The 17153-nt window shown below is 43.4% G+C and overlaps 1 protein-coding gene across 7 annotated transcripts in view; it reads left to right on the top strand.

Moving 5' to 3' along the window:
• Positions 1-17153, top strand: part of ICE2 (interactor of little elongation complex ELL subunit 2) — a 55956-nt gene that overhangs the window by 1716 nt on the left and 37087 nt on the right. For 6 of the 7 annotated variants that reach the window (XR_012153965.2, XM_073303629.2, XM_073303632.2 and 3 more), the window contains 3 exons: positions 348-452; positions 13719-13986; positions 15953-16072. Coding sequence is in view for 6 of the 7 variants with exons in the window: in XM_073303629.2 (XP_073159730.2) it covers positions 348-452; positions 13719-13986; positions 15953-16072 (493 nt within the window). In the remaining variant the exon portion in view is untranslated. Of the gene's footprint in view, positions 1-347; positions 453-13718; positions 13987-15952; positions 16073-17153 lie in introns of those variants that run through there. The other variant, XM_073303633.2, reaches the window with a different exon arrangement.

Genomic DNA, 17153 nt, shown 5'->3' on the forward strand with positions numbered 1-17153 from the left:
AAAATTTTCTCTGACCAGCTCTAGAAATGTACCCCATCCTATCTGTAAGCTTTCTTTTGAATAGTGAGGAACAAGTTCATTTTAATGTTGAAATGAAGCATTGGGTTTATATCTGTCTGAGGGGGAGGAGGATGTGACCATTTTAGATAACATTTTCCCCCTTTTCACACAGAACTATATACCTTATTTCTGAGTGATTCAAAGAGTCATTTTTCAAATTCTGAGTGTTCGGTCACTTAGATATTGTTCTTAGGTTGGTGTCAGTAACCATATAGTCAGTGCTGTGTTTTGTGAGATTGAATTGCAACTACATGTTGTCTTTTTTTTTTTTTTTTTTTTTAAAACAGGAATGTTTCACCAAAAAATGGTGTTGAAGTGTTTTTCTCACGAGACATTTATGAAAAATATTCTTTGTCTCCAACGCTCTCTGAACTGTGGATTTTGTCAAACAAGTATGTATTTTCTTTCACGTATTGTGAGTATTCTCCGTGTTGCCTGTCTGGTTCCTTTCAAAACATGCTTTTTTTCTGTTATTTTAATTGAAAAACAAAACAGCAAGGGGGAAAAAAAAATGTTGTTACCCAGCATGTGAGGAAACCCAGTGGTTTGACAGATATGTACTGGTCTCTGTCTTCTTTCTTGGGACCTCGTAAAGCAGGAGACTTCCAGGGGCCTTGAGTAGTGGTCTGATCTTCTGGTTCCTCACTGATACCAAAGAAGAAAAACTTAAGCAAAACTCCTTTCACTGGCAACTTCCAAAGACAGAAAAATAAATAAAATAAAAATAAAATGGATAGAAAGTTGACCAGATTGTCGGGCTCAATGGGTAGCGATCAATGGCTCCATGTCTAGTTGGCAGCCGGTATCAAGTGGAGTGCCCCAAGGGTCGGTCCTCGGGCTGGTTTTGTTCAATATTTTCATAAATGATCTGGAAGATGGTGTGGATTGCACCCTCAGCAAGTTTGCAGATGACACTAAACTGGGAGGAGAGGTAGATACGCTGGAGGGTAGGGATAGGATACAGAGGGCCCTAGACAAATTAGAGGATTGGGCCAAAAGAAATCTGATGAGGTTCAACAAGGACAAGTGCAGAGTCCTGCACTTAGGACGGAAGAATCCCATGCACAGACTAGGGACCGAATGGCTCGGCAGCAGTTCTGCAGAAAAGGACCTAGGGGTTACAGTGGACGAGAAGCTGGATATGAATCAACAGTGTGTCCTTGTTGCCAAGAAGGCCAATGGCATTTTGGGATGTATAAGTAGGGGCATTGCCAGCAGACAGAGGGACGTGATCGTTCCCCTCTATTTGACATTGGTAAAGCCTCATGTGGAGTACTGTGTCCAGTTTTGGGCCCCACACAACAAGAAGGATGTGGAAAAATTGGAGAGAGTCCAGTGGAGGGCAACGAAAATGATTTGGGGACTGGAACACATGACTTATGAGGAGAGGCTGAAGGAACTGGGATTGTTTAGTCTGTGGAAGAGAAGAATGAGGGGGGATTTGATAGCTGCTTTCAACTACCTGAAAGGGGGTTCCAAAGAGGATGGATCTAGACTGTTCTCAGTGGTAGCTGATGACAGAACAAGGAGTAATGGTCTCAAGTTGCAGTGGGGGAGGTTTAGGTTGGATATTAGGAAAAACTTTTTCACTAGGAGGGTGGTGAAACACTGGAATGCTTTACCTAGGGAGGTGGTGGAATCTCCTTCCTTAGATATTTTTAAGGTCAGGCTTGACAAAACCCTGGCTGGGATGATTTAGTTGGGGATGGGTCCTGCTTTGAGCGGGGGGTTGGGCTAGATGACCTCCTGAGGGTCCCTTCCAATCCTGAGATTCTATGATTCTATGATCCTGCTGCCTGAGGCCTAATACATTTGGTGAGGCTGGCTGTGTCCCACTCCCTGACTCTCCATCTTTATCTCATTTGGAGAAGGCTGGTGATGTTGTCTGAGTTAAAAGACATGAATAAACGGGATTCTAAATCTATTTCTCTGTCTTCTGACACATGTCTATTCATGTCTTAAAGAATTCTTTGAGGGGGTCTACAAGCATGTGGACCAGGGGGGTTCAGTGGATATAGTGTACTTAGATTTTCAGAAATCCTTTGATGACTAGGTCCCTCATCAAAGGCTCTTAGGCAAAGTAAGCTGTCATGGCCTAAGAGGGAACATCCTCTCATTTATTGGTAACTGGTTAAAAGATAGGAAACAAAGGGTAGGAACAAATGGTCAGTTTTCAGAATTGAGAGAAGTGGTGTTCCCCAGGGATCTGTACTGGGACCAGTCCTATTCAACATAATCATAAATGATCTGAAAAGAGGGGTAAACAGTGTGGTGGTAAAATTTGCAGATGATACAAAGCTACTCAAGATAGTTAAGTCTGAAGCAGACTGCGAAGAGCTACAAAAGGATCTCTCAAAACTGGGTGACTGGGCAACAAAATGGCAGATGAAATTCAGTGTTGATAAATGTAAAGTAATGCACATTGGGAAACATAATCCCAACTATACATATAAAATGATGGGAGCCTAAATTAGCTGTTATCATTTAAGGAAGAGATCTTGGAGTCATTGTGGATAGTTCTCTGAAATCATCCACTCAATGTGCAGCGGCAGTCAAAAAAGCGAACAGAATGTTGAGAATCGTTAAGAAAGGGATAGATAATAAGACAGAAAATATCCTATTGCCTCTATATAAATCCATGGTACACCCACATCTTGAACACTGCATGCGGATGTGGTCGCCCCATCTCAAAAAAGTTATTTTGGACTTAGAAAAGGGCAACAAAAATTATTAGGGGTATGGAACGGCTGCTGTATGAGGAGAGATTAATAAATCGGGGACTTTTCAGCTTGCAAAAGAGGTGACTGGGGGAGGATATGATAGAGGTCTATAAAATCATGACTGGTGTGGAGAAAGTAAATAAGGAAGTGTTATTTATTCAGTCTCATAACACAAGAACTAGGGGTCACCAAATGAAATTAATAGGCAGCAGGTGTAAAACAAACAGGAAGTATTTTGCCAGAGGATGTTGTGAAGGCCAAGACTATAGAATCATAGAATTTAAGGTCAGAAGGGACCATTATGATCATCTAGTCTGACCTCCTACACAACGCAGGCCACAGAATCTCACCCACCCACTCCTGTAACAAACCGCTAACCTATGTCTGAGCTACTGAAGTCCTCAAATCGTTGTTTTAAGACTTCAAGGTGCAGAGAATCCTGCAGCAAGGGACCCGTGCCCCATGCTGCAGAGGAAGGCAAAAAAACCCAAGGCCTCTGCCAATCTGCCCTGGAGGAAAATTCCTTCCCAGCTCCAAATATGGCGATCAGCTAAACCCTGAGCATGTGGGCAAGACTCACCACCCAGATACCCAGGAAAGAATTATCTGTAGTAACTCAGATCCCACCCCATCTAACATCCCATCAAAGGCCATTGGGCATATCTACCGCTAATAGTCAAGATCAATTAATTGCCAGAATTAGGTGATTCCATCATACCATCCCCTCCATAAACTTATAACAGGGTTCAAAAAAGAACTAGATAAATTCATGGAGAATAGGTCCATCAATGCCTATTAGCCAGGATGGGCAGGGGTGGTGTCCCTAGCCTCTGTTTGCCAGAAGTGGGAATGGACGACGGGGGATGGATCAGTCAATGATTACCTGTTCAGTTCATTCCCTTTGGGGCACCTAGCATTGGCCACTGTCAGAAGACAGGATACTGGGCAAAATGGACCTTAGATCTGACCCAGTATGGCCATTCTTATGCCTATTTACATAGATTCAGCAGTATCTAGGCGCTTTATAGGCAAGGAAGAGAGCAAAGAGCAACTAAGCTAAACAAACTACATTTAGCAAGGAAAAGGGTTGCAATAAAAAGCAGCAACGATATTGGCACACGTGCTGTTAATGCCACAACTTTTGTTTCTTCTTGTTGTTTTGCTAACACTTGTTGAAAGTAGGACTAGCATTTGTAAGGCTTATGGGAGTTTTCTTGCTATATGTCAGAGCATTGGATTCTAAATGAACAGAATACAAATTTGAAGTCAGTGTTTTGAGAGGTGTTTAGTACTTTAAGGCAATGTGACAAGCAATCTGCCCTCTTTTCAGTAAACCGAGTATACACTTTGTTTTTTAATCCATTTCTCTGTCTTCTGACGCTGTTTTTTTTTGTTTGTTTTTTATAGGATAAGTAATGTATTTTTTAAAATAACTGAATCTGTTTCAGAAACCAAATAATTACAGGAATATGTATAGTTTAAATATTTCCGCTCAATAGATAGTAAACCAACCATTTGAAAATCAGTTCCTTCATTTACATGTATATGTCAAGACCTGAGTTCGGGTTTCCCTTCCTACAGTGGCTTTTGTGGAGTACAGTAGTCCTAGTCAGTCATTGACCTGTCACTACATTGTGCTGTGACTCTGCCCAGTAGGACTTGGACTGATGCTACCTGTCACATAGGCAAATAGAACCATCCTGTGGAAAGTACTTGCATTTCCCAAGACCTGGATGAAATTTGGCACTGACCGCCAGTGAAATACCGTATATACTCGTTCATAAACTGATTTTTTTTGGTAAAAAAGTGAAGTATCAAAGAGCGGGGGTCATATTATCAACTCGTCTACACCAAAATTGGATGATTTTAAGCTTTATTGAGTTATTGAATTGAATATCTAATACATTTTGGTTTTGTTTACCTGGAGCATTCGCAGGCATGGAGCCCCTCAGCTCCCAGTGGCTGTGGTTAGGCGTTCCCAGCCAATGGGAGCTGCGGGAAGTGGTGGCCAGCAAGTCCCTTGGCCCGCGCCGCTTGCTGCAGCTCCCATTGGCTGGGAACGGCAAGCTGCGCCACGGAGAGTTGAGGGGCTCCGTGGCCACGGACAGTCCAGGTAAACAAAATGTCCTGACCCGCCAGTGGCTTACCCTGACAGGCCGGAGCCAAAGTTTGCTGACCCCTGTTGTAGATCACTGACGATGGAACGTCAGTTCTGGATTCTCTTCTTTAAAAAATTGCTAACATTTTATTTTTACTTAAATTGTATATTTGTTATGTTATAATTGAGATAAAAGAAGTATTAATATAAATAAAACATATGGATATCGACTATACAATTTTTCTCAGTTCATGTCCATGTAAACACAGCACTTAAAAACACGTGCTTCCCTAAAGTTTAATTTTCCTAGTACTAGCTGTTTGCTTTTCCTAGTATTGTTCTACTACAGGACTATATTATACTTATTTTTATAGTGCTTACTTATATTGATGGTAAAATAATTTATTGATATCAATACTGCATCCTTTTAAAGTTGCAAAGGCTTCGTTTAGTGGACTAGCTTGGCTTGAAATGAATGCTAAAATGAAAATGCTACGCCTTACAAGACAATCTGAAAAATTCAATGAACGATAGTACTATGGCACTGGTGTCAGTCCACTGCTGTGTAATTTGATCTCTTCGTGCATTTCTACCAATGGACCTCGTAAATCTCGAGTCAATCTGAAAATATAACGCACAGAATCGATGGAATCGGTAATAAAATTTAAATAGCCTGTTATCGCCACAGACATGCCAATCTACAGGGCTGCTTTGAAATAAACAAAGAACAATAATAATTTGGCAGTGATAAAGCAGGTAACGTTTCTGTATAAAGTCCTGTAAAATGTATAACTAAATTATTATTTTCTAAGATTTCCATGCTTGTATATAAAATGAACAATGGTGAAATCAAAAGAAAACGGTCTGCTTATCACACAGCGTTCAAACTTGAATATGAATAAAGTTGTTGAATATGCAGAAGCAAACAATAATTACTCCGCTGCTCGTGAATTCTTGTATCAATGAGACACAAGTACGAGAATGGCGAAAAAATAAAACATCACTAAAAGACATGCCAAGAAGCAAGAAAAAATGTCCAATGAGGTGTGCTTCATTTCCTGAGCTGGAGAAAGGTCTCACTGATTGGGTTGTTAGAATGTCGACAAAATGCGTATGTCATCGCTAGAACTGGAATTCGTCTGTGTGTTCTGCAAATGTCGAAAGATGCCAAATACTAGTCAGTAAAGCCGTCAATGTTTGTCGCATCAGCAGGTTGGTGTACTCGCTTCTTGAACCGTTACAGTCTCTCTTTGTCAGCAAACATATATAGCCAAAAGCTGCCAAGAGCTTTGGAAGAAAAAAATCAAATCTTTCCAAAAGTTTATTATAAAACATCAAAAGGAATATGCATTTGAGCTGTCACAAATACGAAATATGGACGAAACACCGATGACATTCGATCTCCCAATCAACAGAACAGTAACTGGTGTTGGTGAAAATACAGTTTTAATTACAACCACTGGTGATGAAAAAATCCATTTTATGGTGGTTTTATCGTGTTTGGCCAATGGGTCAAAGCTCCCTCCTATTGCTATTTTTAAAAGAAAAACCTTGCCTAAAAACAAGAAATTTCCTGCTGGTATCATCGTACGTGCACACGTAAAGGGATGGATGGATGAATGAAAGAGGGACTATTGAATGGCTGGGAAAAGTGTGGAATAAGAGACCACGAGCACTTTTCAAGAAACCTGCTGTGCTCGTTTGGGGCATGTTCAGGGCACACAAGATGGATGAGGTGAAAAATGTGGCCAAAAAAATGAAAACTACTTTGGCTGTAATACCTGGAGGCTTAACTTCTGTCCTACAACTGCTTGATGTCTGCCTGAACAAACCCTTTAAAGACAGGCTATGCAAAATGTGGTCTGAATGGATGTGCTAAGGCATGGAGAAGTTGACAAAAGGCGGGAATCTTATGAAGCCCGAAATCAATCTGGTCACCTAGTGGGTCAAGTACTTGTGGGAGTCCTTTCCCTCGGAAATGATAGAAAAATCATTTTGGAAATGCTGTATCAGTAGTGCGCTCGACGGGTCACAAGACGATGCCATATTTGATGATGACACAACAGAGACTGATGATGAGAAGGAATCGGAGCCTGAAGATGACACTGCCAACATCTACGATGACAATGCAGGTACAACTGAGACTGAAGCCGAGTTTAATGAACTGTTTGGTGAATCGGAGACTGATTAGGACTTTGAAGGATCTTAAGACTTTTTGAATAAGTACCTTAGAACAATATGAAACTTTAAAATCAGTAAATGGATGTTTAAAACATTGACTGACTGTAATTTTGAAGGTGAATACATATTTTTTCAGTTATTATAACAGCAGGGTTTTCGTTAGATTACATTAAAATAATTCTAGCAAAACTTTTGAGTGTTTCTTGTGATGCCAGCTTTTTAAATATAGCAGGGGTCAGCAAACTTTGGCTCCCAGCCTGTCAGGGTAAGCTGCTGGCAGGTTGGGACATTCTGTTTACCTGGAGTGTCCACAGGCATGGAGCCCCTCAGCTATGGTTTGCTGTTTCCAGCCAATGGGAGCTGCAGGAAGCGGCGCAGGCCAAGGGACGTGCTGGCCGCCACTTCCCGCAGTTCCCATTGTTTGGGAATGGTGAACCACGGCCACTGGGAGCTGAGGGGCTCCGTGCCTGCGAACGCTCCAGATAAACAAAATGTCCAGGCCCGCTAGCAGCTTACTCTTATGGGCCGGGAGCCAAAGTTTGCCAATCCCTGAAATACACGGTCGGCTTATGAGAAGGTCATACCATTTTTTTCCCATTTTTACCTATCCATCTTGGGGAGTCAGCTTATAAATGAACGGGCTAATGAATGACTGTATACGGTACTCTGTATGCAGTTAGCTCTTTTGAGACAGGCGGTTCCCTAATTTCTTTTTTGCTTAAATTCAATTTTTAATTTTATAAAAATGACTACCAAGACAATTTTGGTGCTGTAGGGTGGAGGAAGGAGTGTGTGGAGAGGTATTAGAGGATGAGGCAGAGATGAGACTTACTGAATTGCTGTGATCAGGGGAGTTTGGACTTCGGAGAAATAACTCATTCCAAATGGGAAATATTCTGTTCTTTTCCAAATACTCCAGGAATTTGTGAATCTCTATATAGGGACCCCTGATAATATTTAACTGAGATGCCACGCTTCTATTCCCTCTCCATGGAAGCTGTAGCTAAGAAGAGGGTGGATTGCATAAAATGAAGGGCAAATTTTTAAACCGTCAGCTCAAATAAAGTAAAACTGCAAATACGAATGGAAAGGCCCTGTTGGATTATTTTGGTATGCACCCTAATGAAGATTTTGACAGCATTGCACAGTGAAATAATCTTGATGTGTTGCCATTTAATACTGTGCTGAATATAGCCAATTTAAACTGCTAGAATTTTTTGACATTCCTACATTGGCAAATCTGAATCAGCATCTTGTTGCTGCTGCAGCTTAATTATATTTGCCAGTTTGTGCCACAAGGATGGACATATTCTTATATTCAGTGAGACAGCTGTGAAGTATTAAGAGTTGCAGACGTGATACTGTTAGGTATGAATAGCTCTTGTGACATTTTTTAGTGCTGAAATCAAATCTCTAAAATACGTTTTTTCCAAGATCAGCAGTTAATGTTCATTTTGTTAACCTAAATATGCTCATTTTTAAGCATAGGGATTGTAAATATATAAGGGCTCAGTAAGCTTTCTTATACTGAAGTTGTTTTAAGAACCAATCTTATTACATACCTTGCTTCCTGTTGCTAGGACCATTTCCTCCTCCATGCCTCTCCTCCTTGTCGTGTCCAGCCAGTGTTATCTTGCTTTAACAACTGATTCCAGTACTGTTTAGTATTATAAATGGAGCTCTGAATAGTGTGCTTCATTACTGGGAAAAATCTTCTCTGAAATCTGGACTTCCCTGCTGTTAAAGCCATATGTCTTCCATTTTAAAAGAGGCTTCAGTGTCGAGTACTTCTCATTTGCTATCAAAACTTTGGTTCAGGAGTAAGTGAGGCCTAGTTGATTATAAGTTGTTGACACGCAGTTTAACAAACATAAGTAACAGACTCAAAGTGGTGTCCGAACCTGCCAGAACATCAGTTGCAAAATGTAGACCAATGGTACTCCGACCTCTGTGGTTCAGGAGCCAAATTAGCGGTCAATATTACCCAAAAGAGCCACAGTAGTGTGAATTCATTGTTTCATTCACCGTTATATCTATAATTCTCACAGCAAAATGACTGACAAAGTATTCTACAATTGGTTAATAATGTAATAAAAGTATCCTGACTGGTTAATAACTTAGATTGGTTGTTAATTAAATCACAGTGTTTTAATATCATCTCCTGCAAAGAGCCACAGGAGACACATTAAAGAGCCACTTGCAGCTCCTGAGCCTTGGTCTGAGTATTACTACTCTAGATAATCAGCACCCCTCACAACACACCTTTCAATATCCATGGGTCTATGCCTAAAATATGTGGTGTACCTCATTCAGTGCACTAAGTGTTCCAATAACAGTTATGTGGGTGAAACAAGACAATCACCACACTCTCAAATGAACTCATGCAGAAAAATGATAAAAGACAAAAACATCATATTACCTGTGGGTGAATGCTTTTCACAAAGTGATCACTCTATAGCTGATCTGTCAGTTTGCATCCTCAAAGGCAGCCTGCACAACACCTTAAAAGACAAACCTGGGGGCTTAAATTCATAATGTTTCTAGACACTAATAATCATGGAGTGAATAGAGACACAGGATTTAAGGCTTATAACAACAATCTATAACCTACTAATCCCCCATCCTTTCAGCTTTTTTTTCCCTCCTATGACTAGAGAGATTTTAATTGGCCACTTCACTTTGAATGGTCCTTTGAAATTTGTTAATTACTTATGGTAAAGAATCTGTGCCGCTGTGTATTTAGCTGTGACACTGCGAGTATGTTTCCCAAACCTGAAGAAGAGCTCTGTGTAAGGCCTGGTCTACACTACTCCATGGTAAGGGCAATGTAAGCTGCCTTGCATCAACCTAGCTGTGGAAGTGTCTTCACTTAAATTTGGGTCCCGCTGACATAAGTGCCTCTCTGCGTCGACATAACACCACTTCCCGAAGCAAAGTAGGGCTTGTCAATACTGGTAGGTTTTGTCGATGAGACTAACATTGACATAAAAAAATCGACAAAAGCAAAGTCGCCAAAGTGAGTTTACATTTGCTCCCTGTCGACAGATCATGTCCACATTCAGGGCACCATTGTCAACAGTATGTATCCCACAGTGCCTGGTGATACCATATGTCACCAGATGTTGTGGGAAGGCAGAAATGGAGTGTGGCGCAAGGAGTGTTTTAACAACAGGCTGAGCAGATGCCGCATGGTAGTTGAATGTGCCTTTGGCCGTTTGAAAGCTTGCTGGTGGTGTCTCAATGGCAGGCTAGACCTTACCGAGGATAATATTCCCATGGTCATAGCCTCGTGCTGCACTTTGCATAATCTGTGTGAATCTAAGGGTGAAATGTTTGCTCAGATGTGGAGCACTGAGGCAGAGTGCTTGGCTGCACAGTTTGAACAGCCAGATGATAAGGCTGTCAGAGGAGCCCAGAGGGCTGCTATTAACATCAGAGAGGCTTTGAGGGACCACTTTGACAATGAGGGGGACTAACACGTCTGCTTTGGAGTTGCTTCCCTGGTGCATCCACATACAATTTTGGGGCCCAAGATTCATGCAACAAAATGCTTTAGAAGCCTGTTCCCAAGAGTGAATTGATTGCTATATGCTTTTGTAGAACACAGAGTAAAAACTCTTTACCTTTATTTACTGGTAAAAAGGGTAAAACCTCACAACTGTGTGTAGCTCCAGCTATCATTCTGCAAGCGGATGGAGTGATGGGGAAACTCAGGAGTGCTGTGAAGTGAAAAGGAATGTGTGGGCATAGAGGAGGGTGGGGCCTTTTGCGAGTAGTAGCAATCACTTTCTCACTGACTCTAGGCAGGCACACAGCTCTGTGAGCACCCCAATCATGGTGAGTGTCGGGAGTGGGGGGAAGGCGGTTGTGCGTCCGGACAAAACAGTCACTGCTTGCATGGCAGCTTTTCAGGGAACTCATTCTAAAATTATCTCACACTTTTTCACAGGCAGCCAACCTGCTTGCTGACACCTCACTGATGTGGGTGAGCAGGGAAACCAGGGCACAACTAATGTATGCTTGCGGCTTTCACCCGGGTCTATATGCAGCTCAGCTATGTGCCGCTTTGGTTCTAGCTCCAGTGATTGCTAAATGGCATGGTACAGTTTCCTACAATGGAGGAACTAACAAGGCTGCAATCCCTGGGAATCTGTGGCAGAGGATTAACAAGTACCACTTGGAAACTTTCCAGAGCCTCTCTCTGAAGGATTACCTGCAGGTCTCGATGTCCATCGACACCCTGCTTGGCCGTGCAGATTAGCTACACATGGCAATGTCCAGCTCACACAAAACATTACCTGCCTCCCACTTTTTGATTCCCTACACAAACCACAGCAACTTACCTGGTGTCTCATCTGCTTCCTGCTCCCCGTAGAGCACTTCTGGAGTGGAGAAAAGTTCCTGGCTGCCTGCCCCACTGGGCGACCCCGCTGGGAGCTCCACATCCTCTTCTAGCTCCACTTCTTCATCCAGAATTTCAGCGTTCAGGTTACCTCCTCTTTCTGCTGCCTCCGCAGTATCCACGGGGCTATCGGCGATGGAGATGGGGTCACCACTGAGGATAGCATTCAGCTCCTTATAGAAGCAGCAGGTCTTAGGTGCACCACCGGAGCAATGGTTCGCCTCCCGCGCCTTATGGTACGCCTGCCTCAGCTCCTTTATCTTCACTCTGCACTGCTGCATGTCTTGATCATAGCCCTTTTCGAGAAAAGCCTCAAGAAATTTGCCCATATGTGTCCCGATTTCTGTGGGTCATTTGCAGTTGCGACTGAACAGACTCCTTTCCCCATATACCGATCAGATCCAACAGCTTACCAGTGGTCCAAGCAGGAGTGCGGTTGGTGGAATGGCAAGCCATGCTTACCTGGGAAGCCACCAAAGAGGAAATTATATTTAAAATTCTCGGGGCTTGCAAGGGGGAGGGGTGGGTTGGCGGCTGCAGGGCAGCGGAGTTCAAACCGCTGACCAGAGCAGCAGCATGGGAATTGTCGGACACTTTCTGGAGGCCAATAAAATTGGGGGCGGGGGGAGGCGTTGTATGTACACTGGCTGTTTGTTGACAATAAAGGGAGGGGAAAAGACAAAAGTCTCTCGCAGGTGTGGAAATTTTGGGCGACAAAACTTGCCAGCATAGACAAGCCTGTAGAGTCAGTCGATGTAATGAGGTTGATGCAGTGTCAGTGTAGACGCTGAGTTGCTTACATCGACTGTTACTGGCTTTCAGGAGTTGTCCCACAATGCCCAACAATGGCAGTGTGCATCCTCGCCAAGAGCATTTCTATCAACTGTACTGTCAACACAAGGAGTTAAGCTTACAAAAACACAAGAGTTTAGTAGCTGTGGTGGCTGTGTGCTGATGTAAGTTAATTCAACATAATTTTGTAGTATAGACATGACCTAAGCTAGAGAGCTTGTCTCTCTGAGTAACAGCAGTTGGTCCAATAAATGATATTACCTTACCCATTTTGTGTCTGTAATACCTGGGACCAACGTGGCTACAACATTGTATACATAAGTAGCAGACAGCAGATGAGGAAATGAGGCCTCATCCATAGTGAAGACATTTCCAGAACAAAGAGGACCTGTGTTTTGTGATTAGCTCTCTCATCTAGATATCCAGTGTAACATGTTATTATATGTGATGTCTCCTGGAAAAGTGGAGTTGATCCAGTACAAATAATTACCACATTTTTCTTCTTTTGAAGTCAGTGGTGAAACTCTCATCAGTCCTAGGATATGACTAAATTTAGATGTGTCTAAATATAGATGGGGGAATGGTGTTATAACACCATTGTTCTATTAATTATGATTAAGATTGCAAGTTTGTCATGGAGGTTATGGAAGTCAGGATTCTTGGACCTCCATGTCTTCTGCAGCGGCCAGTGTGCCTGGCCCAGGGGAAGCTCAGGCAGCCTCTGCACCAGGTACGCTGGTCGCTGCTAGATCAGTCCCGGGCCACCGCACACCCCCCACCCCAGCAACAATGTTTGGGTGTGGGAGGGGGCAGGAGGTTGGGGCGTGGGACGGGGTGAGGCGGGCTCTGGGTGGTACTTACCTGGGGGTCTCCCCAGAAGTGGCGACATCCCCCGTGCTTAGCTGCTAAGCAGAGGTGTGGCAAGGCAGCTCCACCTGCAGGCACCACTCCCACAGCTCCCATTGGCCGTGGTTCCCGGAGCCCCCCAGGTAGGTGCTGCCCAGAGCCCGTCCCATGCCCCAACCCTCCGTGCCCTCCCACACCCAAACTCTGCTGCTGGGGGTGGTGCAGAGCCGGGTAGGGAGCCTGCCAGCCCCACCAGCACCAGCAGGGATCCCAGGCTGCAAGCCACTGCCTGTCCCCCTCTTCCCCCTGCACGCAGCCAGGCTGCCTTCCCCCAGCACCCGCAGGGCCCCCGGGCACCATCCCCCCACAAGTTTTATTCACAGGTATTTTTAGTAACAGTCATGGACAGGTCAGGGGCCATGAATTTTTGTTTACTGCCTGGGACCTGTCCTTGACTTTTAGTAAAAGTACCTGTGAATAAAACTTAGCCTTAATTATGATGTATTTTGTCCAATGATTGGAAATCTTAAGGTCTTCCATGACTGTCAGCATCAGTTTTCTCAAATACAAGTCTTCATGTGAAAAGTGTAAATTGTTTCACTTATTACTTTTCTTTCAGACATAAAGAAGAAAATGTAGAGGCATCAATAAACTCTGTAGAAGATGCAAAATCATTTAACACACAGGCTGCAGCTCAAGCTGAGGAGGAAGTTAAACCCACAGCTGATGATAATCCTTTTCCAGAGCCCAGAATCCCGTATCCTTATGTCTCTAGTCTAACTGAGAAGGAGCAGAAAACATATTTATATCTAATGACTAAGTTTTCAAAAAACCCTGCATCCTACCAATTTACTGCAACATATCAAAGAGAATATTCCCAGTATTTGGTAAGCGTTAAAATTGTTTTTCTCCTAATATTCCTTGTTGTAATAATCCAAGGGAAATTTTCTAAAAGTCGTTTGATAAAAATGTGATTGTAATAATTATAAGTCCTTAAACATTTCCAATTTCCGACATGTTTTATCTCCCCAACAATGAAATTTGATTTTTTTTTAAAGATAACTAAAAATGTACATTGTTGTTTTACTGAGGCTTTTTTAGGATAGTTGATGTCATGTTACTCTAAAAACATAGTTGAATAGTTGCCTTGATGCCTCCTGGCTTTCCTGTCCTTAAGTCAGTTGCTATGATGGTAGTTATTGGAGAAATGAAAGTGATGAATTGACCATAAAATAAGTAGTAAGTGGAGGACACACATGTAGAATTTCATAATGTCATGGACAAATATTTTAACTGTATTAGAAGTTAGATGCATCATGACGGCTCTGTCCTTCTGTGGCGGGTGGTGGAGGCCCTGCCACATCCCGCCCCAGAAAAGGATAGTAGAGAGGTCCCTCAAGCTGTCTACAGCAGCTGTGTGGGAAGCAGCCAATCAGGGCCCAGCAGGCTAGTATAAGAAGAGCTGCAGGGCCAGAGCAAGATCAGTTCCCTGTTAGAGCTGGAGGAGAGTGGATGCTCTGTCTGTCTGTCTGAGAGAGCTGCAGGACCTCGGGCAGAGCAATGCTGGCAGAGGTCTGGGGGGAGGACACAAAGGAGCTCCAGCCTGGCTCCAGACCTGGTAGGTCTTCAAATATGTTAAGGACTGTTATAAAGAGGATGGTGATCAATTGTTCTCCATGTCCACTGGTAGGACAAGAAATTATGGGTTTAGTCTGTAGCAAGGGATATTTAGATTTGATATCAGAAAAAAACATTCTGACCATAAAGATAGGTAAGCACTTCTGTGGGAGGTTGTGGAATTCCCATCATTGGGGGTTTTTCAGGTTAGAGACACTGCTGCAGTGGTCTAGGTGTACTTGATCCTGCCTCTCAAGGTTCCTTCCAAGCCCACATTTCTATGATTCTATATGCTGATTATATCTTAGGCTGCATCCCGTAATACAAGACTAACTCATTAACACCATTGGAAACCTTCATGTTGACCTTCAGTACTTGCTATAGCACGTAGTCTACTCACTGGAGTAGAAATGCACAAATATTCACTCTTTTAGTTATTCTGAGCAAAAATGTTCTAGACAATGAGCTACTGTATTTCTTTCCCATGCTGGCTGGATGCATCCAGAGCTTTGGAGCAGAGCCCAGAGCTGGAGTGCGGAGCAGCTCCGGAGCAGTGGAGCTGCAGGTTTTTGCCTGGAGCTGGAGCAGAGCCGGAGCACAGCTCCAAAGCCCTGGGTGCATCATTAGATATGAGTCCTGTAAGTGGCATTAACTGATTGATTGGCTGGGGCTGTTGCTCCGTTACATTGATGGTCTTGTGGTTCTTTATTTATGGCAATTCCATTCTCTTATGCTGTGACAATGGATATATCTACACTAGAAAAATTAGTACCCATTTTTTTCAGCAACAGGGCTAGCGTGCTATTGTTAGTAGCATTGTAAGTGCTAATGTAGACAGGGCTCGTGTCAACTTGCTCTGACAATGCCTGTGCATCATGCTCCTTGGTTAAACTAATATTTGTTGCAGGAAGGAAGCTTCTTTTCTTAAGGAAATAGGCTCCCATTCTGTAATATTCTTTTGTATTGACTTCAGTGGAGGTGTACCAAGATCTAGCAGTGTAGAATATCTAGTGAGATCTGGGCCATAATGTCTTCAGTTCTTCACCAAGATACCTGCATTGCCTTTCTAGACATGTCACTTCTTGTGTGATTTAAATAACCTACTGGATGCTTTGTAAATATGCAATAAGGGTTTACCTTTACAATTACAGTTAAGTTATGGGGGGGGTTATTTTTTGTTTTTTCTTGCTATCTTCAAAATTTGACTCTCTTTTTTTGTCGTCTTTCTTGTTTCAGCAAATGAAAGAATTTCTGAACAGTGAAATTGCAGAATTTTTGAAGTTTGCACAAAATGCAGCCAAGAGTTGCGTTCAGGATTATGATACCATCTCTGAGGATGCACTGCTTTATACTGAGGTAACAGAAATGTTTGTGCATTCATTCATTGAATAAATAGATGAAAATATTCGGGGGGGAAATAACATACTAGCCAGGGATGAGCAGATGTGCAGAGTATAAATTCAGTAAACTGAGGTAATTGAATATAAATAAAGAAATGTAGTTTGTCATCAGTGAAGCATGCAGTGTCCCTTCGGCAGCAGCTGGGGCTCCCCCGTTAGGTAGGCCCATCGAACCATCACCTTGACAAGCCCTACCTCCCTACACCTGGACCCCTCTGACAAGCCCCCCACACCCAATCCCCATCCCACTGAGCCCCAGCCAGCTGCACCTAGACCCCAACCCCATCAAGCCCCACCCCCCAGCACTGGACTGCCTCCACTAAACCTCCCCCCTCCCAAACCCCATCTCCCCCAACCCAGACCCCCATGCTGAGCCCCAACCACCTGCAGAAACCCATTGCCCCTGCACCCGGAACCCCCCAACGAGCCCCTGTGTATTCAGATCTCCCACTGAGCCTCCCGCACCCAGATTGCCCCACCACAGAAACCTCTCACTCCACACCTGGATCCCCCCGCACTAAGCCCCTCCATACTTGGATCCTGTTGGGCTGAGCCTGCCAAGCCATACCTGGTGTGCCTCGCACAGTGGGGCAAGGCCCCAGGTTGTTTCTGGGGCAAGCCCAGCCCTTGCACCGTGTCAGGGTCAGGTGCAGCCTCACTGCCAAGTCCCTGTACTGCAGCAGGTGGGAGCTTCAGGGTGATCTCCCACCTTAATGCAGCCAGTGGCCAGTGCTCCCCACTGCCAGGCTGGAGCCACATTTATTTATTGACAGTTAAAATTTGCAGAATTTTAAAATGTGCATATAATTTTAATTTTTGGCACAGAATTCCCTCAGTATGAGATAAGACTTTGCTATACCTCCTTGGACTCACTCGAAATCACTATCATAGAAAAGTGAAGGCAGTGTTATCTATCTGATGTCATATGTCATAGTGAAGTAGGGTGAAGGCAGCTCTCTGTTAGGTCCCAAATATTTTCTGCTACAGTGGTACATATTCCTTTAAAACTGTTAAATAGTGAATGGCAAAAATAAGAG

Source organism: Lepidochelys kempii, chromosome 10, assembly GCF_965140285.1.
Source record: "Lepidochelys kempii isolate rLepKem1 chromosome 10, rLepKem1.hap1, whole genome shotgun sequence".
Taxonomy (NCBI): Eukaryota; Metazoa; Chordata; order Testudines; family Cheloniidae; genus Lepidochelys; species Lepidochelys kempii.